The sequence below is a fragment of the Engraulis encrasicolus genome, chromosome 1, assembly GCF_034702125.1.
Source record: "Engraulis encrasicolus isolate BLACKSEA-1 chromosome 1, IST_EnEncr_1.0, whole genome shotgun sequence".
In the NCBI taxonomy this organism is placed as follows: domain Eukaryota; kingdom Metazoa; phylum Chordata; class Actinopteri; order Clupeiformes; family Engraulidae; genus Engraulis; species Engraulis encrasicolus.
Genome location: NC_085857.1, coordinates 45,761,953 through 45,784,818, shown reverse-complemented (window position 1 = coordinate 45,784,818; position 22,866 = coordinate 45,761,953). Strand labels below are relative to the sequence as shown.

General features: G+C 45.2%; 1 protein-coding gene across 2 annotated transcripts; it reads left to right on the top strand.

Annotated features, from left to right (window-relative positions):
• Positions 1-145: 145 nt before the first annotated feature.
• akap8l (A kinase (PRKA) anchor protein 8-like) lies at positions 146-20,259 on the top strand. Of its 2 annotated transcripts, XM_063203425.1 has the most exons (15): positions 146-254; positions 1,200-1,256; positions 1,697-1,907; positions 6,764-6,894; positions 7,027-7,604; positions 9,185-9,335; positions 9,535-9,608; positions 9,720-9,753; positions 10,202-10,343; positions 11,303-11,444; positions 14,349-14,454; positions 14,913-15,043; positions 15,493-15,588; positions 16,017-16,388; positions 18,719-20,259. In XM_063203425.1, exons 1-15 carry the CDS (start codon positions 230-232, stop codon positions 19,034-19,036), a joined length of 2,568 nt encoding a protein of 855 aa, XP_063059495.1. In that variant the 5' UTR covers positions 146-229; the 3' UTR covers positions 19,037-20,259. The 2 variants fall into 2 exon arrangements, with proteins under 2 accessions (XP_063059495.1, XP_063059486.1); XM_063203416.1 differs by lacking the exons at positions 146-254; positions 1,200-1,256; positions 1,697-1,907; positions 6,764-6,894 and having other exon boundaries at positions 6,996-7,604; positions 9,188-9,335.
• Positions 20,260-22,866: the final 2,607 nt, after the last annotated feature.

The following is a 22,866-nucleotide window of genomic DNA, read 5'->3' as shown; positions in this document are numbered from 1 at the left end:
GGGCGTTGCATTTTTTTTCAATGCGTTTGCATTGGCCCAATGCCAAAGATTGACATGGAATGTGTTTCTGATTGTCCAATCGTTTCAAGAACGTCTTGTCCTTTCAACCAATGAGGCAACGCGGGCACATTGTGTTACCGCAACGCCGTGTTCTGTTCTACTTTTCCCCACACGCAGTGCGTTTTCCCTACCATATCCAGACCAATTCAAGAGTACACCAACCATAAGTATGGACGGACGAGGCTACAATTCGGGTAAAGCCGTGTTGTATTGATTTTTATATGGAAATGCAATGCGATTTATTATGTCACATGTTTCTTACATCTGTTGCCTACTGTTGCATTTTGTGAAAACTAAGCTAGGTAATGCTAGCATACCCGTTACTTGCCCGGAGCATGCTAGCAAGGGCTAAGACAATTAATGTAGCCACGAGCTTGCTATAATAGGACTCTTGGGGTTTTGCGATATGGAGAGGGTTTGAATGTTTAACTGTCAGGCGACTAGAAGAATTTATCACAAAAACTGCGCAGCAGAGCGAGGAGGAAGGTCGGTGTAGTAGTTAAAACATGAGCAGCCAACCGACCTGTAAACAATGGGACGCAGCGGTGCTGTTAGCAATCAAAAGCTATTCAGGAGGCTAGCCTGTTCTAGCACATTGTGTTCACAGAGTTGACTGAACATGCACATAAACGCCAGTGTTGCACTTGGCAAGAATACAAGATATTTACTTCAGTCACGCCTCGGACAAGCCTACACGCCACACATAGGCCTACTGGAAGATGTGGAAGTGGGCTGCAAGCTAACATGTCATGCTTTACATTAAAATGGCCGCCTTGCGACTTCATAGACATGTTTTAAAATTTAGCCACCACAGCTAGCCATCCACCACACCCCCCTCTAGCTACCCACGAAGTTAGCTGTTGTTATGCAACTCTAGCAACCATTTTACAGCCTGTAAGACACGACAAATTGATGTGGTTGTTTAGTTCTTCTTGTTCTAATGCTACATATGAGCAGAGTAGAACTGCCACTTGCTCATGCTTGTACGGGAATGATTAGGCCTAGGTATTTTATGCATGTATTGGCTCCAAGTACAGGTCGTGCTGGTTTTTAATCTGTGTCGCTATTAGCTTTTTGTACGTGGGCCAATTGGATAATCAAGATTAACTTGCTACGTGTTTCGTGTGTTCCACTTTCAGGCTTCTCCGGTTGGTGTGGCGGCGGTGGTGGTGGTGGTGGAGGATCTTCAAACAGAGGTGAGGCACTGGGCGAAGGGAATCAGTCAGTCAGTCAGTCAATCAATTAGTCCTTGTTGATGATTTGCACCCAATTTCCCCTACACCGATTGCCTTGTCTGGCTAAGACCAGTCTATCTCACTTACGACAGTCTGGAGGCCACCTATGGCTATGCAATTTCTTGTAGGAAAGGTGGGGTTTACGATTGCCCATGGTTGTTATTGGGCATAACACATTTATCATTTTGCATATACACAGCTCATAGTCGAATTGTGTCAGTTACTATTCAAACTAATTGCAAGCTTCCGTTTGTCCAGTAATGCATGTCATCGCTTTTCAGATATGGATATAAGGACTTCATTTCTAGTTTCAGTGGAGGGCATGATAACCTTTCTGAGCATCACTGTGCATTTTGGCCTCTTTTGATCTATTTTTCTGCAACTCCCTTGTCTGGTTTTAGACATGTATGGCTATAAGGACTCCATGTCTGGTGGCGGTGGTGGTGGCTATGGCGGCGGTGGTGGGGGCATGATGAAGAGGGGGCTGTCTGGCGGGTCGGGCCTCTCGTCCACGGGCACCACCGCCGACGCAGTCATCGCCAAGATCAACCAGCGGCTGGACATGCTCACGCAGCTGGAGGGAGGCATGAAGGGCGGTGGACGCAACGACAGGTAAGGGAACACACACACACACACACACACACACACACAAAACCTGACTCCTCTGCTCCACTGTGTGTGTGCCTGTGTGTATGTGTGTGTGCGCGGCGCATCCCTGTGAGCACGTGCCTGCTGAGCCATGGAAGTAAGAGTTAGACTGATCCCATAGACTTCAGTGTTACATTGGAGCCTTTGACACAGATCGCCATTGCCTATTTCACTTCAGTTCCAGAATGTGCGATTAAATTAAATGTAATTCATTTTACTTCATCTTTGCTTGCTATTTAGTGTTTCTGTGTTAGTCTCTAGTGAACAGAAAGCGTCTGCCTAGAATTATTTCAATCTACATGAATCATGTCACCAACCGACTTCCTGAATTCTCTCTGAATTCCATGGCTCTGCACGCCTGTAGTGTAGTTCAATACAAAAGTGATACCCCTACCCCTCCCACACACACACTTCAATAGAAAACATTTGGCTTTGACTTTTTGCTCTGAAAGGATAAGAACGTGTGTTTGTGTCTGTCCTTGGAACTGCATACACACGCACACACACTCTTGGAGATTAGCATGAAAATAATTGTTTACACTGACCTTGCATTTCAAAGTAAAACACAGCCAACACACACACACAGTTACACACAGTCACACACAGTCACACACAGACAAAAGTGGACTACTTAAAATAGTACCATCATTGTCACATTATGGTGTACACACACACAGAGGTTTTAGTCTGCGTACACACATAATTATTCAGCGGGAACATGTCGTTCCCCCCAGTGGGCCGATGTCTCATCCTGCCTTGTATTAACACATTGAATACCGGCGGTGCTCACGGAATTATGTCGTAGAATACCAGCGTTCTAAGCCCTTTTTTACGTTTTTTTGTAGACTCACAGCTTATTATGTGATAGGGCCACTGAAATATGTTATGACTCGTTTGAAAGTGGAGACGCTGCCCTCTTAGTAGGTGAAAACTGTGTGTCTCTACGAGCTTTTATTGCCGAGTAAACCCACGCTAAACCGAAGTGGGTATCCATGGAATTCAGCTACAATCGGAGATATTGAGGTTTTTGTGAAGGGTGCGCTTCTTCAGAATGTGACGAGTTTGAAAGGGGATGAGTTGGTTTTAATCACAATTTGGTGCAAGGTTAGCTCTGACACACATCTTCCTGCACGTCAAGACACACCTCCTGCTCTAAACCACTACGACACCGGCAATCAATGCCCTTCGAAATCCACGTTTTTCACACAGACTGAACACAAGCTCTTTGCACACATGCAGAAGGTCGGACATTTGCTAAAATAGTTCCCGATGACTCCCGAAATAATAGCCCAACATTGACAACAAATCCCAATGATATGATGCTTAGATGTAGCCCATCTGATCCATATGTAGCCATCTATGCTAGCTTCTGGCTTTTCACATACAGGAAGACAGTTCAACATAGGGGTGAATAATCAAATAAACTTATCTGGTTGGCGATCAAACTTCTAAATCGGAGCGCATTACTCCAATTACAATTCGGGTGCCATTTTGATCCAAGGAGCTGGTAAAGGTCTAGGTAGCAAGCCCAGAAAGTTCAAGATACTCCTGGCACGATATACAATGGTCTCTGTGTTTACCTATTGCGTGAAGTCAGACACAATACACGCTACCGATCGTAGGCTACTAGGGAAACAACAACATAGCACGATTCACGAATACGGCAGCACACCTCCTGCTCTGTCACACTACGACACCAGCAATCGATGCCCTTTGAAATCCCCGTTTTTCACGTGGACTGATCACAAACTCTTTGCACACATGCAGAGGGTGAGACATTTGCTAAAATAGCTCCCGATGACTCCCGAAATAATAGCCCAACATTGACAACAAATCCAAATGATATGATGCTTAGATGTAGCCTAGCCCATCCGACCCGAATCATATGCGGTGGCAGATGGACACTCCCAGCTGAGATCGCTCCCGGACGTGTAGTCCCAGGTGTTTCTATCACTCCCGGACGTGTAGTCCCACCCGGATCGATAGTCTGGCTAGTGGGAGCGAGCCGACAGGGGAGCGTCCTGCGTTGGGAGCGACAATCAGGGAATCATGATATGTAGCCATGCTAGCTTCTGGCTTCTCACATACAGGAAGACACAGAAACTTATCTTTTTGGCGATCAAACGTCCAAATCGGAGCGCATTACTGCAATTACATATCGGGTGCCATTTGGATCCAAGGATCTGGTAAAGGTCTAGCAAGTCCAGAAAGTTCAAGACACTCCAGGCACTATACAATGGTGTTTACCTATTGCGTGAAGTCAGAGACAACAGATGCTACAGTGACCGTACTAGGGAAATCAATGCAGGCAGCGCGATAGGCGACATGGGTTGGCTTCCAGACATCTTGGTAAGTTAAATTAAAATATCCAAATCATAACACTCAAACATCATAACAATCAAACAACTTTGGACTGCAAATGTTGTCATTTATGTCCATCACAGAGCTACCAAAATCACATATATTGTCCATTGAAGGGTGTAGATTCAAAATATGATATTTAAATGCAAAAACGTATTTTTGCGTTTTGGTATACAACGCATGGGCGTGAAAAACGCATTATTACGTCGTCGGTACTCAATGTATTTACGGCATGCTCATACGTTCATCACATCAGTTCTCTTCCAACATTTCACAGCCAGTTTGACTTGTGGGGAACATCAACGCCTCCAAGATCACAGCTTCCTCTCCTATATCCCAAGACCTGGCCAAACAGTACCTGTTTAATACTGTTGACCAGAGTAAATGACCTGTCAACAACCTGCATTCATACCATGATGTGATCCATCAGTACGTTGTGTGCTTTTTGATTCCGCCGATAATGGTTGCCTCTCGTCTTTTTAACCTGAATGTTTTGTGGTACTTGATTTAGTGATGAGGGGCGTTCAGAGGCACGCTGAGCATGTTTAAATGAAGGGACATTGTCCAATTAGCATTTCTAAACAGGGAAATGAGGCATGCTTATGTAACCTCAGTGGATAAGCCCCCTAGAGGTAGTTTAAAAGCTCACACGCATACCCACCACACATACACATTGTAGGTTTCCATAAAATGGCGCTCAAACCTAAAAAATAAGGGAGCACCCACCAGATTCCTTTTTGGGTTTTTTTTTGGCCAAGAGTTCATTCATTGACCGAGTCAAGCACCCAGTGTAGCCCATTAGACTACAAGTGCCTCCTGATCCTTCTACATACAATAATGCTTTCCCTCATTTCTCTTTTCCCTTGTGATGACCTTAACACGTTCTCACTGCTTTAGCCATTGTCTTAATTAGCTACATGTCGTCTGCAGGCCTGGAGCATATTAGGCGGGATGATTGGTCTATTTTTTCACCCTGCATGCTGTCAACACAGCAGGACCCTCATTTGCGAGGCTGTCATACAGATGTGTCCAATTCCTCATTATCTGTCTGATCTGATGTGGGCTAGAGTACCGGGCTGTTTTTTGACAAAACTCGTGCAGTTGTGTTCATTTGCCTATGGTGTTGGAGGATTGTAAGATTTAATTTGCATTGCCCCCTGACCAAAAGATATAACTGCTGTTCTTCATAAAGTTGAGCTGACATGGGCTGTGGGTGCATGGCCTCGCGCACTTTGGTAGTTTGCTGCAAATTGGTTTGAATATATTCTACAGCCGTTTTTATGAAAGGTGATTTAAAAATGAGTTATTATTGTGATTCCATGCGTAGAATTGCTGCTTTTTGTCTTGTGTTTTTGTCCCTGACATGTCTCCACACACCATCTGTCCTTTGTGTCTTGAGTCACGCTCTGTCTGTGTGATTCAGCTGCACACCTCGTCCGAAACAACCCAACCCCAACCACACTCCCATGTTTCACTCTTCCCCCATACATGTGCGTCTCTTTGTCTGTGCGTCGCACCAGAGAGCATGTGCAGGAGTGGGGGGGGAGAGTACCGGTACGCAAGTGTAAAACCGTGTGGGAGAATGGGATGGTGCTACCTCGTCACGGTTGTTTCTCTCTGTTAGTGCTGCCATGGGGTTGTGAGTGTGAAAAAAAACATGTTTATCAGTCCTGACTCACTGAAAGGGAGATGTGCCTGCCTGGTGTATAGTAATGAACGCCCTCCTCAGGAACCCGGCCCCCACACATCAACCAATCCCAACGAGCCATATCTAACAGTAATACACAAGTTCACAGCCCCCAAGAAATCCAAGATCTCTTTGTCACAAGATGTTACAAGCATCTGCCTGCCCAACCCTGAATTACCAGTGAACTTTTTGTCGTTCCCCCTCCAAGTCCCTTTGGGTCTTAAGCCCACTAAATTCTGAGGTGTCATCAACATTTGGTCTTAATTTGTCCCTCCGTGGCATCCATATCCCAAGACGGAGTGCCTTTAAAGTATTTCCTTTTCCAGTGCACACTGCCCCCCGCAACCCCCCCACCTCTGAAAGGGACTACAGTGGGTTTGCCCCTCCCGATCAGACGACCCAAAACACTAGGATGTGTCTGGGAGGAGGTCGACCTCTATGGATCATTACGTCCGCTGTCTGATTACCTGTTTGTTTAATCCAGACTCTGTTTTTGGTTTGTGTTTTCAGATATTTGCTTTTCCTTTTTTTTATTTTTTATAAATGATTACTATCATGATTGTTTCTGGGGACGAGGAAATGGAACTTTTTCTGCTGTTGTTCCTCTACTCATGTCTGTGTGCGGGAGAGTGAATGAGGAGTTTTTGCTGGAGGAAAGAGTAATAAAAAAAAAAACGACAAACCTCTCCTCATTCCTCACCTTGTGCTTACTTTGCACTCCTCCCCCTACCCCCTCTCCCTCCCCCTCCCCCTCCTCCTCCTCTCGTCGCAGGTTTGACCAATACGATTCCTTCGACTCTCGCTCCTCCTCCATGGGCTCCCGCGATCTGTACGGCAGATCCGGTGGCTATGGTGGTGGGTACGGGGGCGACGCCCGGGGCGGCGACCTGATGGGCTCGCGGAGTGGCAGTGGCCTAGGCTACGGGTCCGGGGGTGGTAGTGGTGGTGGTGGTGGAGGAGGAGGAGGTGGCATGGGGATGGGAATGGGCATGGGGATGGGGATGGGATCGGGATCCATGGGCATGGGAGGTGGAGGAGGTGGCATGGGCTTAGGAGGCGGCAGTGGAGGCGGAGGAGGAGGAGGGTACGATAGCCACTCGGCGTCCTCCTTCGGCAACAAAATGCGCCAAGCGCAGCAGATGCCTTCCGGTGGCCGTGACGCCTTCTCCGGCAGCTGGGGAGGAGGCGGAGGAGGAGGGGGTGTCGGTGGCCAGCGCTCCCCCAGACGAGGCTCTGGAGGCGGGGGAGGTGGCGGCCTAGGCCTGGGCCTCGGAGGCATGATGGGAGGCATGGGAGGAGGAGGAGGAGGAGGCCGAGGCGGCTTCGGCCTCGGCCGGCGGCAGGACAACCCCGCCATGATGGGTGGAGGAGGAGGAGGGGGCTCTGGGCTCGGAGGGGGCCGCACTGGGGCCGGGGGCGGAGGCCATCACGGCCACTCCCCCGGCGGACGAGGAGGCAAGCTGCCCTCGCTGCTGGGCCAGCGCATGTACCCCGAGAGCGGGGGCGGTGGTGGCGGGGGCTTCCACGGCCCGCAGGACTTCTCCTCTCCTCGGCAGTTTGGAGGGGGCCCCAGGGGCAACCGCCAGCGGGGCCGCAAGAGACCCCTCAACCGAGTAAGTACCTCCTGTCCCCTCATCCAAACAGATTTTGGGGAAAAACAAAATATTTCAAGGAATATTTTCGAAGTAAAATTCGAAAGGAAAAGAAAAAAAAATGGGAGAGAGGGAGGGAGAAATGCCAAGCTCTACTTGGGATCCAGCCTTCAGAGCTGGTAGTTTTTTCTTTCTTTCTTTACGATTTATTCCTTTGACTTTACCAAAAGGAGAATGTTCCTGCCCCAAGCCAAGCAGATCTCAAAAGGCCCAAATGCTCCCCTCCCCAAACGGCATAGTTGTCCCCTCCAATTCACCGACTGACTGACTAACGTCAGCATTGCTTCAAAGTAAAGGCCCCCCCCTCCACTTACTTGGTCACGAGATGCCCAGCCCCATTGATTTTTGCCTACAAGTCCCCCTTTGGCCGTGTTGAATGATAACACAGTATGGTTTACAGTTGAGACAAGTCCTCCCCCCCAACCCCTTACATGTAACATTATACAAAGATTTTAATCTTTAAAAGCAAGCGGTTGTAGTAAGGGATTCGATTTGCTCCGGTAAGCGTTTGTCTTTGCTATGCCCCATCGGTAGTTCTGAAGTTGTTCTCTCAGGCTTTTTCCTTTTGAGATGGGTTATTTTTTTACATCCCTTTTGGAGGTTTTCTACATTTTATTTTCCGTAATGCTAAAGCTAAGCTGTAACTCCTTCCCTAATTCGTTTCCACCACACAAACGATGCAAGCTTGGTTTACTGGTATTTGTTTTGTCGTAAATGTTTTTTTGTCTACGGTAAGTGCAAGTTCCAGTGATGACTGTCTGCCGAGATGCATACGTGTCACATAAGTGTGTTCTCACAGAAAAGCGAGCGTGCGTTTTCAATGTTTAAATGTTGGCTGTGTGTGTGATGGATCCTGTCCTTTCCAAGCATGCTGGGGTCTAACTGGTCTGCCTAACTTTCTGACTGACTCACACGTGTCTGTCTGTCTGTCTGTCTGTCTGTGTGTCTCAACTATCATGTTTGTCTGTCTGCATGAGTTTGCATGCGTAGTCAGTCCTCAGTGTAGAATGTAGCAGAGACGAGCAAACGTTGATGTAGTGAGGCTTTGCTTGATGACTATATTGTCTTGAACTCATACAATATGTGGCAGAAACTTTTTTCTTAGCTCTGTAATGTTTGGTACATGGTGAGTGTGTGTGCGCGCTGATGTGCATGAGGTGTTGCCTAGTGGTTGGCTAGTCTTCTCAGTGAAGACACATTCTGTCCTAGAGTACCGATGTCACAATCACTTCAGCAGGCATGCATCGGCAATAGTTTGTTTTTAGAGTTTCTGTCTGCAGATGTGGAACATATGAGTGCTTAGGGTTGTAGGGTGTGTACGTGTACATTTGTGTGTGTATGCGTGTGTCTTTCTCTGTGTTTGTGTGTGCATGCATGTACATCTGTTCTTCCTGTGTCGTGTGTGTGTGTGAGGGAGAGTGCGAGACATTGTGTGCGTGTCCATATGTCTTGTGTATTTGTGTCCATGTCGTGTGCATCTCGAAGTGTGTGTGTGAGAGGGAGACGGTATGTGTTGACGTTGTGGGTGCCGGTCTCTTCAGCAGCAGCAGCAGCAGCAGCAGATGAAGTCTCCTCGTGACCAGCAGCAGCAGCAGCAGCAGAAGAAGAGGAGGAAGAGCCAGAACGCTGCCGACGAACCCCAGTCTAAAGTGGGCAAGACCGAGGACAAGGACAACACAGAGGCTGCTAAAGGTAGTGTGTGTGTGTGTGTGTGTGTTTGTGTGCGTGTGTAATTACACGATGAGTCTAAAGACCAAGGACAAGGACATCACAGAGCAAGCTGCTAAAGATGCATTGTGTGTGTGTGTGTGAAGGTCTGAGGTGTGTGTGTGTGCGCGTGTGTGTGCGTGTGTGTGTGTGTGTGTTAATTTGGTGTGCTTTGGTCTTACAGTTAAGAGTGAGGGAGCAGAGGCCAGTGGAGAGAAAGACAAGGAGGAGACCAAGGACACTGCTGCTGCTGCTGGTGTAAGTCTAGTCTCTGTATTAAAGTGTTATTTGTGTGTGTGGTACACATATTTATTCTGTACCTGTTTGAGTTTGGTGTGTGTGTGTAATAATGGCCATTGTTTGTTGCAGGATGCCAAGCCAGCAGCTGATGGAGAGAAAGCAGGTAAGATGGTGTGTGTGCGTGTGTGTACACGTGTCCCCGTACTCGTGCGTCTGCTTGTGTCCATCCACTTCCAAGTGTGCATGCGTGTGTTCTTAGGGATGAGTGGCAAGGCATAGCAGGCCAAGGAGGGACAAGCAATGAATAAAAGTCAAGAGACACAGCACACTGCTTACTTTTCTTTACTTTATTTCTTGGAGCGAACAACGCGTTTCGCCCAATGCGTCATCAGGTTCGCTCTATGCCATCGCTCCAAGAAATAAAGTAAAGAAAAGTAAAAAGTGTGCGGTGTCTCTTGAATGTCTGGTTGGGTCTGGGTGTGAAGGATTGAAGGATGGTAAGCACAAACTGCAACAGCAGGTTGGTGGCTAGGGGTACAGGATTTCAGGAGGAGGAACCACAAGCATACACACACTTCTTAATCCCCCTACTTGTGTGTCTGTGTCCGTAGGTGCTGGTGCGAAGGATGGCAAGCGTGGTAAGCAGCAGCAGCAGCAACAGCAGCAGGGTGCTGGGGGTCAAGAGGACGGGCCCAAGTTCAACAAGCGCCGAGGCTTCATGGAGATTTCCGGAGTCAAGTTCAACGTCAACAGGTACGTGTACAGACAGATACACACACACACACACACTCCTTTCTAATTACAAGCACACACACACTCACACGTTCACACTTCTTCTCAATTTCTCACACCCACCAATTCACTCAACACAGGACACAGACATGTTTCACATACACAGACGTTTGCACTTCTTGTCAATTTCTCACACCCACTGACCCACTCGACACAATGCACAGACATGTCTCTCGCATGACTGTTCTCTTTTTTGCACACTCTCTGTGCACTTATACACACACACACACACACACACACACACACACATATATATGGCTGTCCTAAAGGAATATTTTTCTCCCGATTTAATCTATCAGCTATTTTTTTCGAATAGTTGATAAGTCAAACGATTATTTTTTCAACCACTCTAGCACTTTAATCTTTCAAGGAATTTGGGGGAAAAAGAAAGAAACCGTTAAAATGAGGTCCCTGAGCTCACAATGAGCTTTAAATCATGATGGTAGCATATTTACTCCGAGATACAACGTCCAATTCATACGTGCTGGGCAATTTTAGGTTTCCATAAAGTAATAAAGCATTAGTAAAGTAAGTAAAAAATCATTTAATTAAATGAAACGATAAGTTGACAATGAAAATTCTTGTCAACTTATTTTCTTAGTCGATTAATCGTAGCAGCTCTACACACACACTCCATGCACTGACTACTCTGCCTTTGACTCGTGCCCTCTAAAAACACAATCTTGACCATGTTTTTGGAATCCTCTGAGGTCATATTAAGTGTTAATCCTGGCTAGGTAGACATGCATGAATAAATCTGCTAATAGACAGCTCGCAGTTAAGAAAATGAGGACTTCAGGCTCTTGTGTCTGATAATTTACCTCTACCTCAAGGTTAAATTAACCTGAATTACTTTCTAGCCAGGTGCCTTACGTATTCCCCTCATGCTCAGTTTGTAATATCTCTCTCTCTCCCTCCAGGATGATGTTTGCGTGCTCGGTGTGCAAGTTCCGCTCCTTCTACAGCGAGGACATGGCGGCCCACCTGGAGAGCAAGTTCCACAAGGAGCACTTCAAGTTCATCTCCAACCAGCTCTCCAAGCCCACCACAGACTTCCTACAGGTACACACACACATCTAAACCCACCTAGGCCCACCACAGTCATCCTATAGGTACGTACACACACTCACACCACAGACTTCCTGCTGGTACACACTAGGGATGGTACAAACCGCACCGAAAACTGAAACCGTACAATTCACACACCATACCGAACCGTGACATGCAGTCCGTGGCAAACCGCAATTCATGTACTGCCCAGAAAAAATATGTAAAACACACTCTAGGAGTATCTTATCCAGTCTCTCTGATTAACGAATTAGCATATAAGACCAATCAGAGGATGACACAACACCATCACACCATTTTCACATTATAAGCCTATACAAACCATATGTAGGATATTTAGTAATAAGTCTGATTCTATTAGCCACTTGAAAAAGGGCATTTGGAATGCTCAGACAGCGCACATAAGCTGATGACAGTTTAAGTGCAAGCGCAGGTTAGCACAAGAGGCAGTTCTCAGACACATGCAAAAGGTCAAATTCAACTTGCGCATCATCACTTTATAATTGCAGTTATATAAATATGGTTTAATATTCCCAGTGCACCATTTATCATGAACTAAAAGAAAAAAAGAACCGTAGCCAGTGTTTCCCACAGAAATTTTGGAAACTATGGGGGCAGCCGGGTTTTATTTTGTCCGGGGGGGGGGTGTGTCTTCTGACACGGGCCTTTTTTTTGGGTGGGGGGGGTGTTCTTGCAGCGTAAATGCAAAACGGCAAAACAATGACCACAGTATGACATTGGCGCATGGAGGAACTGTAGGCCTGGGCCTATATTTCAGCCATTTATATTTTGAGAAATAAGGCTACATAAGATTTTACCCATGACTTGTATAATAGTAGTACATTGTCATTGTCAAAAAATGCAGTACAGTGAATAATTTTTTTTATAACACAGTTTCATTCGTCCCTCATGCAGGGGTCTGGGAAACAATAATAAAACAAAATAGGAGCAGAGATAAGAATTTAAGAGCACTGTGAAATTGTTAACGCATAGACGAAAAGGGTCTTAGAGGGTAGGCTATGCCTTTTCCCCCACACATATCTGTAGGCGTACACATTCTACATGAGGGGTGCTGGTCACAGGGCCAGTTTTTTCCAAATTCCTCCCATTAAAAGGGCTGAACAACATATTACACATTTATGTCTATATTCACATTCATTACACATTAATTTCTATATGCAGCCCGATGTCTCCTCTGCTGTGTCAATGAAGGTCTGTCACCAAACTCATTACAACTGTAAAACAAAGCCTAGGGAGTGTTAGTAAACTCATCCCAACTGTCCCTTCTCTGAAGGTTTTTTATATTGCTCCCAAACCCAAGTAAACTACAACAACTTGACTAGGCTTTCAAGCACTTGTGGTTCTCTCTATAGCAGGGGTGCCCAACCTTTTTTTAACCAAGATCTACTTTTGAAGTTGATGGTCTGCCGTGATCTACCAAGTCAAATTCAAGGATGTCAGTATGACAATTTAAGACCACCATTTATTAATCACCATTATTATGAACCAAATGTTTTCAGTAGGCTACTATGGCCGTATCTTTTCAGTGTGTTTTTAAAGTGTGTTGAATAGCCTATCTTTACAAAGCAATGCAGCACTGATAGTATGCAGAGATAATTTCAGTCATACATAAGTCATAAACAACTGAAACAATTTAAAAATGATAAACATTTGGTATATAAAAGGCACATAGGCCCTATTTCTAAAATATGATGAAGCATTATCATGCCTTCAGTGGTATAGGCTACAAATTAAAAAGGGCTCAGAAATTCACATTTGTTATGGGTAAATAGTAGGCTAGAGAGAGAGAGAGAGAGAGAGAGAGAGAGAGAGAGAGAGAGAGAGAGAGAGAGAGAGAGAGAGAGAGAGAGAGAGAGAGAGCAATGAGAGAACTCATTGGATTGGTAACACCCCTGTTAAGTGTGACTTCTTCTATGAAGGTTTTTTTTTTCAGCTCTCTGGGACAGTAGCACAGCACAGGCTTTCTATTGTGAGTTTGGCCAATCGTTTTGTCCACAACTGAAGCAAGAAACAGCACAAATTGAAGTGAATTCCATACATGTCAACAACTAACATTTCCCTTACACGCGGCACGCGATGTAAACGCAGTTAGCGATGATGCATGCGACTAGCGATTTGGACGAAGATCCTCGCATATCGGCGTGTCATAACGCATCGTTGCGCACATGTTCTGTCTCACCCGATGTTACACGTGTGCACACATGAATCAACTGTAATACCCTTACGGTCACTTCCTAATTCTTTCCCCTCATTCTGTGTTACCGTGGGACTACTTATATAACCAATACAGAGTCTATAGGATGTAGGCCTATTTACTCCAGGAGGAAAATGCGAAGGAAATTCAAAATCGTAATTCAAATCGTTTTTAACAAAAACGGATATCGTTAAAAAAAAAAAAAAAAAAAAAAAAAAAAAAAAATTTTTTTTTTTTTTTTTTTTTTTTTTTTTTTACATTTTCGTAAACTATGGCGGCCAAATTTAAACTATGGCGGGCCGCCATAGTTTCCTCAATGTATGGGAAACACTGATAGCAAACCGAAAACCGTGACTTTGATACCGTGATATGAAACGAACCGTGAATTTTGTGAACCGTTCCATCCCTAGTACACACACACACACACACATCTAAACCCACCTAGGCCCACCACAGTCATCCTATAGGTACGTACACACACTCACACCACAGACTTCCTGCTGGTACGCGCGCGGGCGCGCGCACACACATACACACACATGCCCAAACGTTCTGTTCCCCGTGGGAGTATCTGAAGAACAAATTCACCAAGGCATCTCTACCACAATAGTATCACTGTCCAGAGTCACTGTTGTCCTGTTGTCAATGTATCTATTTATTTTGTCTTTTCCCCCCCTGTATAGGAGTACCTGAACAACAAGTTCACCAAGACGCAGCAGCGGGTCAGCCAGATAGAGAACTTCAACGGCGCCCTCTGCCAAGTGTTCAAGGAACAGGACCTCACCAGAGGTGTGTGTGTGTGTATGTGTGTCGTCTGTCTTGAGTGTGTGTGCCAGATTTGGCTCACTCCACTGATTTCTAAACAGTCTTTGAAGATTAATGATTAAGCCAAGGCTGCTCCATTCATCCTCCTCATTAGGCCCTAACGGTTAGGTTGGTAGTCTTAAGATCAGCGGGTTGCAGGTTCCCACCCTTACCTCTCCCTACACCCCCATCCATGACTGAAGTGCCTTTGAGCAAGGCACCTTACCCCACATTGCTCCAGGGACTTTAACCAATACCCTGTAAAAAACGAAGTTGCTTTGCGTAAGTGTCAGCTAAGTGTAAGGCAAAGATCTTAATTTAGCAGAGACACATTCATGTGGAATATTTACCCAATACACCTTCTCTCCCCATCCTCTCCGCGATTCTTTTCCTTCTCTGCCTCTCCCTCCTTTTTCTTCTGATCTCTCCATCTCATCTGCCAGAGATCGGTATGGAGCACTTTATGAAGAAGGTGGAGGCGGCCCACTGCGCTGCCTGTGACGTCTTCATCCCCATGCAGTTCCACCTCATCAAGAAGCACCTGCGCTCGCCCGACCACAACTACAACTGCAAGGTACACGCACACACACACACACACACACACGCCTGCAATCGCCTGGCTATGACTGCAAGACACACACACACACACACCTGCAATCGCCTGGCTATGACTGCAAGACACACACACACACACACACACACACACACACACGCACACACACACACACACACACACACACGCACACACACACCTACGATCTGACTACAACTGAAACGTACAACACACACACACACACACACTTTTGATCCTCAGACCACAACTACAACTGCCACTCATGCTCATAAGCAGACACACATTCTGTCCATATGTTTGCTGAATGTGTGTGCAGGTATGATGATGTCGAAGGGCCACAGCCTGACACACACACACACACACACACACACACACACACACACACACACACACACACAGACAGACAGTCTGTATCTGATGGTTGGTCCTCGTGTGTTTGCTGTGTGCAGGGTATGATGGAGATGTCGAAGGGCCACAGCCTCTCTGTGGCGCGCAGCATCCTCAACCACAAGGTCATCGGCAAGAAGCTGGAGAGCTACCTTAAGGTGAGCACAGGCGCATGTGTAACTCGTTAATCATTCAGATCAGACTGGCATCATGCAAAGGCTTCTTTCACGCATTCTGCGTTGATGTCATGCTCTATAAGGCTGCAAAAAAACTAAAGCATTTTGGTCATATAGCCAGTCAATGTTTCTGCCACGTATTTTGCCAAAAAAAAGTGAATCAAGCAAGGAAAATGGCCACGTACAAATGCTTTGGATGCCATGTTGTACATGTCCTCAAACACATTGTCTCACTCACACACACGCACGCACGTGCGCATCGGTGCACACACACAGACTTACTCAATCCTGTACCACTATCAAAGGCAACAATTAGACCACAATGGAGTGCTGTACCATTTGACATGGTAGCAAATTCCAGCACGCTTGTGCGGCCTACTCATGTTGACTGTTTGTCTGTCTTGCCACAGGGCGAGAACCCCTTCACCGGTAACCTGGACGACCAGGACCCCGAGGATTCCATGGCCATGGATGTGTCGGCGGCGGAAGGAGAAGGAGATGTGTCGGCAGCGGAAGGAGACGGAGATGCCGAGATGGAGGGAGAGGTCAGCGGACTGGGCACGTCCGAGGAGGCCAAAGATGTGAAGGAGGAGCCAGACGAGGTGAAGAAGGAGGATGGGGAGGAGGTGGCGGCGGCCAAGCCCGAGGGCAACGGTACCCATGGCAATGGTACCCATGCCAACGGAGAGGAGGAGGAAGAGGAGGAGGGTATTGCCGTGATGGCTGCTCCGGAGGAAGAGGAGGAGGAGCAGCAGGAACAGCACGAGGCTGAGGAGGTGCAGGTGAGGAGGACCTCTATCTGTTTTACATTATGAAATGACTGTAAAGGGTGGCGCCGCATGCTAAGCCCCCCACATTTGGGCTTGCATGCCCACCCACGGGGACCCCGGTTGGAGTCCAGCCGGGGTCATTTCCCGATCCTCCCCTGTATCTCTGTCCCATTCGCTTCCTGTCACCATCTTCGACTGTTCTATCAAATAAAGGCATAAAAGCCCCAAGTGGGTGTCGCGCCTTTTATATTTGTGGCCGGAAGGGTGCGTAAAGTTCTACAATGTAATCCAATAGTCCAGCCAGAAGGAACTCTGATGCAGATGCAAAATTGAAGAATTGAAATATTTTTGGATTAATATTATTTATAGTCTTTATTTTAAATTCTTTATTTTTTCTGTACCAGTGGTGTGCGAGTTCATACATAATGTAATATATATATATATATATATATATATAGTATATACTATATATATAGTATATACTGATATATACAGTCCCAGGAAAAAGTTTGTACACCCTTTGAAATTTCTTACCTTTCTGTCAAAATTGGTCATAAAACATGGTCTGATCTTCCTGGAAATCACAAGAAGGAACAACCAGAGTCTGCTTTAACTAATTCAACCCACACATTTACAAGTTTTCATATTTTCATTGGCCATAAGATGTAAACATTCACAGGACAGCAAGGCATAAGTAAGTACACCCTTGCATTCAATAGGTTTTAACCCCAAGTTAGTCACAATAACCTCAACCAGATGTTTCCTGTAGTTGCAGATCAGATTAACAAAACAATCTGGATGTATCTGGTCTCCCTCTTCTTTAGAAAAATGCCTCTCGTCAGCAAGGTTTGTGGGATGTCTGGAGTGCATAGCTTTCTTGACTTCATGCCATATAATCTCAATTGTTTTTTTGTCAGGGCTTTGACTGGGCTATTCCAGAATGTTTATTTCATAATTATGAAGCCATTCCAAAGTCAATTTGCTTCTAAAGTATGGGTTGTTGTCACATTTCAGCACCCATCCTCTTGTGTGCTTCAACTGTGTGACAGAATACCTCACTTTTTTCTGTAAAATATCTCGATAAACTTCTGAGTTCATTGTTCCACTGATAATAGCAAACTGAAAAGGGCCTGAGACAGCAAGGTAGCCGCATATAATGATGCTCCCGCCACCATTCTCAAAGGTGGAGATGATGTTTTGGTGAAGGTGTGGTTCTCCAGTTCTACTCCAAACATGACATTGTGTGTTCCCCTGAACAATTCAACTTTGGTTTCAACGTTGGTCTACAGAATATTTTGCAGTAATTCTATGAAGCATATACAGTAAATGCTTTTTTGCAAACCTCAAAGGTGCAGCAATATTTTTTTGGACAGAAACCTCATTCATTTTAGATTGGCAGAATGAATCCCATTTTTAGCTATTCTTGGTTACATCTCCTCTTCTGAGTATGGTGGCAGGAGCATCATTACATGCGGCTACCTTGCTGCATTAGGCCCTTGACAGTTTGCTATTATCAGTGGAACAATGAACTCAAGTTTATTGTGCTATTTTACAGAAAAAACGTGAGGAAGTCTGTCACACAGTTGAAGCACACAAGAGTATGGGTCCTGAAATGTGACAACAACCCATACTTTAGAAGCAAATAGACTTTAGAATGGCTTCATAATAATGAAATTCACATTCTGGAATAGCCCAGTCAAAGCCCTGACAAAAAACAATTGAGATTACATGGCATGAAGTCAAGAAAGCTATGCACTCCAGACATCCCACAAACCCTGCTGATGAGAGGCGGTTCTCTAAAGAAGAGGGAGACAAGATACAAACAGATTGTTTTGTTAATCTGATCTGCAACTACAGGACAAGTCTGGTTGATGATATTGCAACTAACTGAGGGTTAAAACCTACTTAATGCAAGGGTGTACTTACTTATGCCCTGCTCTCCTGTGAATGTTATGGCCTTATGACCAATGAAAATATGATAACATGTAAATGTTTGGGTGGAATTAATTAAAGCAGACTCTGACTGTTCCTTCTTGAGATTTCCGGGATGATCAGACCATGTTTTATGATCGATTTTGACAGAAATGTAAGAAATTTCAAAGGGTGTACAAACTTTTTCCTGGGACTGTATATAGTGTGGCTGCTATATTTATGGTGGTGGTCTTAAAAGCAGAGGTTTGCGGGTTCGAATCCCATCCTTGCCTCTCCCTAGACCTCAGTATCCATGACTGAAGTGTCCTTGAACAAGGCGCCTAACCCCACATTAGTGTTATTGATGACACTGTTCTTGTGATCCCTTCAGCTGAGCTCACATCTGTTTTTGCTTTTATTTTTGTGCCCAGGAGAAGGTGGCAGTGAAGGAGGAGGAGGAAGGTGCGAATGGAGAGGAAGAACAGCCCCAACAACAGCAACAGCAGCAGCCGGAGGAAGAGGAGGCGGGAGCGGTGGTGGAGGAGGAGGAGGAGGAGGAGGATGAGGAAGATGCAGGGGTGGAGATGGGGGATGAAGACGAGGGGGGAGATGAGCTGCTGGAGGACGATCAGGGAGAGGAGGAGGAGGAAGAGGAGGCGGTGGAAGGGGAGGAGGATGAGGGTGAGGAGGTGGCCGACGAGGAGGAAGAGGCGGATGACGGCGGTGCAGACGTGGTCATTATCGAGTGACCTCGAGCCTGTCACCCTTTTGACCGTTTTAGTATGGACTCTTACTGGGCGCCTCGCTCAGCCACCGCCAGATTCTCTCTCTCACACACACACACACACACACACACACACACACACACACACACACACACACACACACACACACACACACACACACACACACACACACACACACACACACACACACCTACCTGACTGGCTGTCTGGCACTGGGGTGGATAGAGGGCTGGACGTGTTGCCATACTCTGACCAGAGGGGTATACTATAAGAAGCTGGTTCAGGAGTAAAACAGGTGAAGTTAAGAGGTAAATCATCTAACAGAAGACCTTGGAAGTTCTCCTTTTCTTAAGAAAAAGAGGACTCCAGGCTCTTGATTTGAACCAGCTTCTTGGTATAGTCCCCAGGGCTCAGGTAAAAAAAATTGTCCAGCAGGGGGAAAAAAACAATGTCTGATCTCCAAACAGTTCTGTTGGGCGAACCCTCCTCTTCTTGGAAAGCCATCAACTCTGAGGGTTTCTCTCCTCGTGTGTATGTGTGTATGACCCTTCTTCTGACCCCTTGTTCCCATGCTGGTCCCAGGATGAGGAATCCACAAGGCTACCGACTCTGTTTCCAACTGCCTCCATGTGTCCTGTTCTACTACGACACAGAGTACAGTACCATTGACTTAACACCCGCCCCACCCTCCCTCCATAGCCCAGCCAATGGGCCATCGCGGAGTCTCGTGACTCAGCCAATCAGGATGTGTACAGAAGTCATTACCACTGCCCGGCCCACTCCCATCTTTTGTAAATAGGCTGACCTGTTCCGTGCCTTTGGGTGTGGATTTGTGTGTGTCTGTGTGTGTGTACGCGTGTGTGTGTTGACCTCTGTTTCATGGAGTGATCTTTTCATAGTGAGTCAGACTGAGTCGTGCTGATGCAGGCTAAGGGATAACCCATCCCGGTGACATTTCTACATTGACACACACACGCAACATATTTTGTCGTTATTTTTTATTAATGTGGTATTTTTTCGGTCTTTCTTTAGCTGTTGTCTTTGAACTTATTTTTTTTAAATGTTTTTTTCCCCTTTTTAATTCTTTATTTTACTTTTTAACTTTCTCAAGTTTTTTTTTAGTCAGATATGAGTTGGCCTATTCTTTGAGAGCTTGTGTTTGGTCAGGATCTTTTCTTATTTTTTATTTTGCACCTTGAGAAATAAATGTTTATTACTCAATAATACCTGATGTTTGACTCTTCTAAGATGTTTCATCTTTTGTGTGTGTGTGTGTGTGTGTGTGTGCACGTGAACATTTGTCTGTATTGCAGGTGGGTCTGAGAAGTATACAATTCTCCATAGTGCAACACCACTTCTTGCATTGACAGAAAAAAGTCTACCGTACTTGTGAAGACCTATATTTTGCATAGAAACAGCAACTTTTTCATTCCTTTTGAAATTGTGTCATTGTACTGTATCACAAAATTAACCTTTTAAAGGGAAACTGAGATTTTTAGTTGTTTATTTCCAGAATTCATGCTACCCCTTCACTAATGTTACCTTTTTCATGAATGCTTAACACCACCATCAAATTCTAAGTATTCATTATGACTAGAGAAATTGCACTTTTCATACATGAAAAGGGGGATCTTCTCCATGGTCCGCCATTTTGAATTTCCAGAAATGGCAATTTTTAGCTGCAAAAATGACTTGACTATACTAGACTATGACTTGACCATACTAGAAAATATTAGTTTATTACCAAGTAAACGTTCATGAAAAGATCAAATTTGGCAATAGGCAGGCCAGTTTCAATGAGCATAGTTGCAGTACCCTTTTTGACAATTTCCTGCAGTGTACCTTTAAAAAAAAAAAAAAAAAACCTGTCGAGCCACTGACCAAGAGCTGAATGAAATGTACTTTAAAGATGAACAACAGCAAAATTCACTGCATAATTTACAGTCATGTCACCAGGCTAGGGCAGGCAGCCCCTTGGGCCCCCCCATGCCTGTAGCTGGTGTTCATTCCTTTTGAATTTTCGGTTGGGCCCCCAGGTTACCCAAGAGTTGTATTTGCATATAAGGTAACACATAAGTGGCACATGTTCTCAGAAGAGGGTTACTAGAGGTGAGACTGCTGCTGGATAAAAACAAACACCGTGGTGACTGCTATGTTTTATCTCCCTTCAGGGGGTATTGAAAGGAGATTTCTAAAACGCTGTTTACATGTAAACGAGAGGCTGAAACAGTTGTTTTCAAAGAAATCCATTTAGTACCTGTCGTGTAAACAGCATCTTAATCAACTTCTCACGCTTTCTTGCTGCCTCTGTCTTCTTATCTCCCCTCTTCTGTGGCAAAAGCGTGTAAACGTGTGCTGTGTAATATTTTTAGTAGTTTATTTCCGGAATCCATGCCTCCAAATCACAATTATCACCTTTGTCACAAAAACTTACCACCACTATGAAATGCTAAGTATTCATTATGGCTGGGAAAATTGCATTTTTCATAGGCCGACATGAAAACGGGGATCTTCTGCATGTACACCATTTTGAATTTCCAGAAAAAGCCATGTTTAGCTGGAAAGCGTCCTGTTCTTCGGTCAAATTATTACTGTAAGTATTATTACTTAAATATTCATGAAAGATCAAATTGGCAATATGCAGCACAGTTTCAATGAGACACATAGTTGCAATACCTACTCTGGCCACCATCCTACACAGTGCACCTTTTAACCCATTGACGCTGGCCCGCACCTGCAAAAAAGGGTGCTGAATGCCTGAGCCCTTTTTAAGACAAGCTGCTCTCAGCCTATACAAACCTAAATATCTCAGCTTCTGAAGCACATAAAAATATGCACTGAGTTGCATTTAAATGCTAAGACCCTCATCTTTCATTAGAATGTGTAACCGAGATTTTTTAATAAAGTTGTCTCAAATCTCATGAGCCTGAATGTTGTGTAATGCATCTCCAGGCGCCAGGGGCAATGTTGCACAACGCAACATCAGGCATCAATGGGTTAAGTTCCTCTGTCAACCAGCCCAGATTGGGGGCTTTCCTCTATTCAACATCCCAGTTGCATATGAGAGAATGATCTTTGAATCATGTTTACTCTGCAAGATGGTGAATAAAAACGTATGGGGTACATTCCTACATGCGGGCGTCCATCCTCCACTTGTGCTTGTGGCCTCGAGTTTAGCCTCCGTGGAGAAAACAGTTTCCTAGGCCGTCAGCCTAGCCACAACAATTTTTGGGGGACTGTTCTTTCTCAAATGAGGAAATGACATTAGAATTGTGCTTTTGCACGGTATTGAATTAATTTTCTGTCGTCGTCGTTGACAATGACATCATCACAAGGTCACAAGTGAAAAAGTGAGCAAGGAAGGGCGGAAGTCCGCATATTGGAATGCACACACCGTCAAGAGGCCAGAGGCCACAGGAAAGGATGGTAGGAGGTAGATTGAAAGAAAGGGAAAGCCCAACTGGGAAACTCCAGCTCTCAATTTCATTGTGACACAATACCCCACAGCACACAAGTCAACACTGCACACAACGAAATTGCATTTATGCATTTATGTCAAACCCCTCAACCTTTGGGTTACAAGTGTGACGCCCTAACCGCTTATCCATGACTTACACCAGTGGTTCCCAAACTATTTTCTCTGGGACCCACTTTTGGACCCAGGATTACTTCCGCAATCTACCACCATTACATTTCCAAACGTTCCAAATATATTTTGTCCCATAATATTTCAGATTTTTTTTGGTAAAATTTACAGGAAAAGAGAATACATTCTTAAACGTACACATGAATTCCATCACTAACTAATTTACGGAACGGTTATATTATATTCC

What these genes read in the sequence shown, in the direction of transcription:
- akap8l (XM_063203425.1), top strand. Translation starts at nt 230, where the DNA reads ATGGACGGACGAGGCTACAATTCGG. An exon ending in GCAAGAGACCCCTCAACCGA is followed by an intron (nt 7,605 to 9,184) that starts GTAAGTACCTCC and finishes CGGTCTCTTCAG; the next exon opens with CAGCAGCAGCAGCAGCAGCA. An exon ending in CCACCACAGACTTCCTACAG is followed by an intron (nt 11,445 to 14,348) that starts GTACACACACAC and finishes CCCCCTGTATAG; the next exon opens with GAGTACCTGAACAACAAGTT.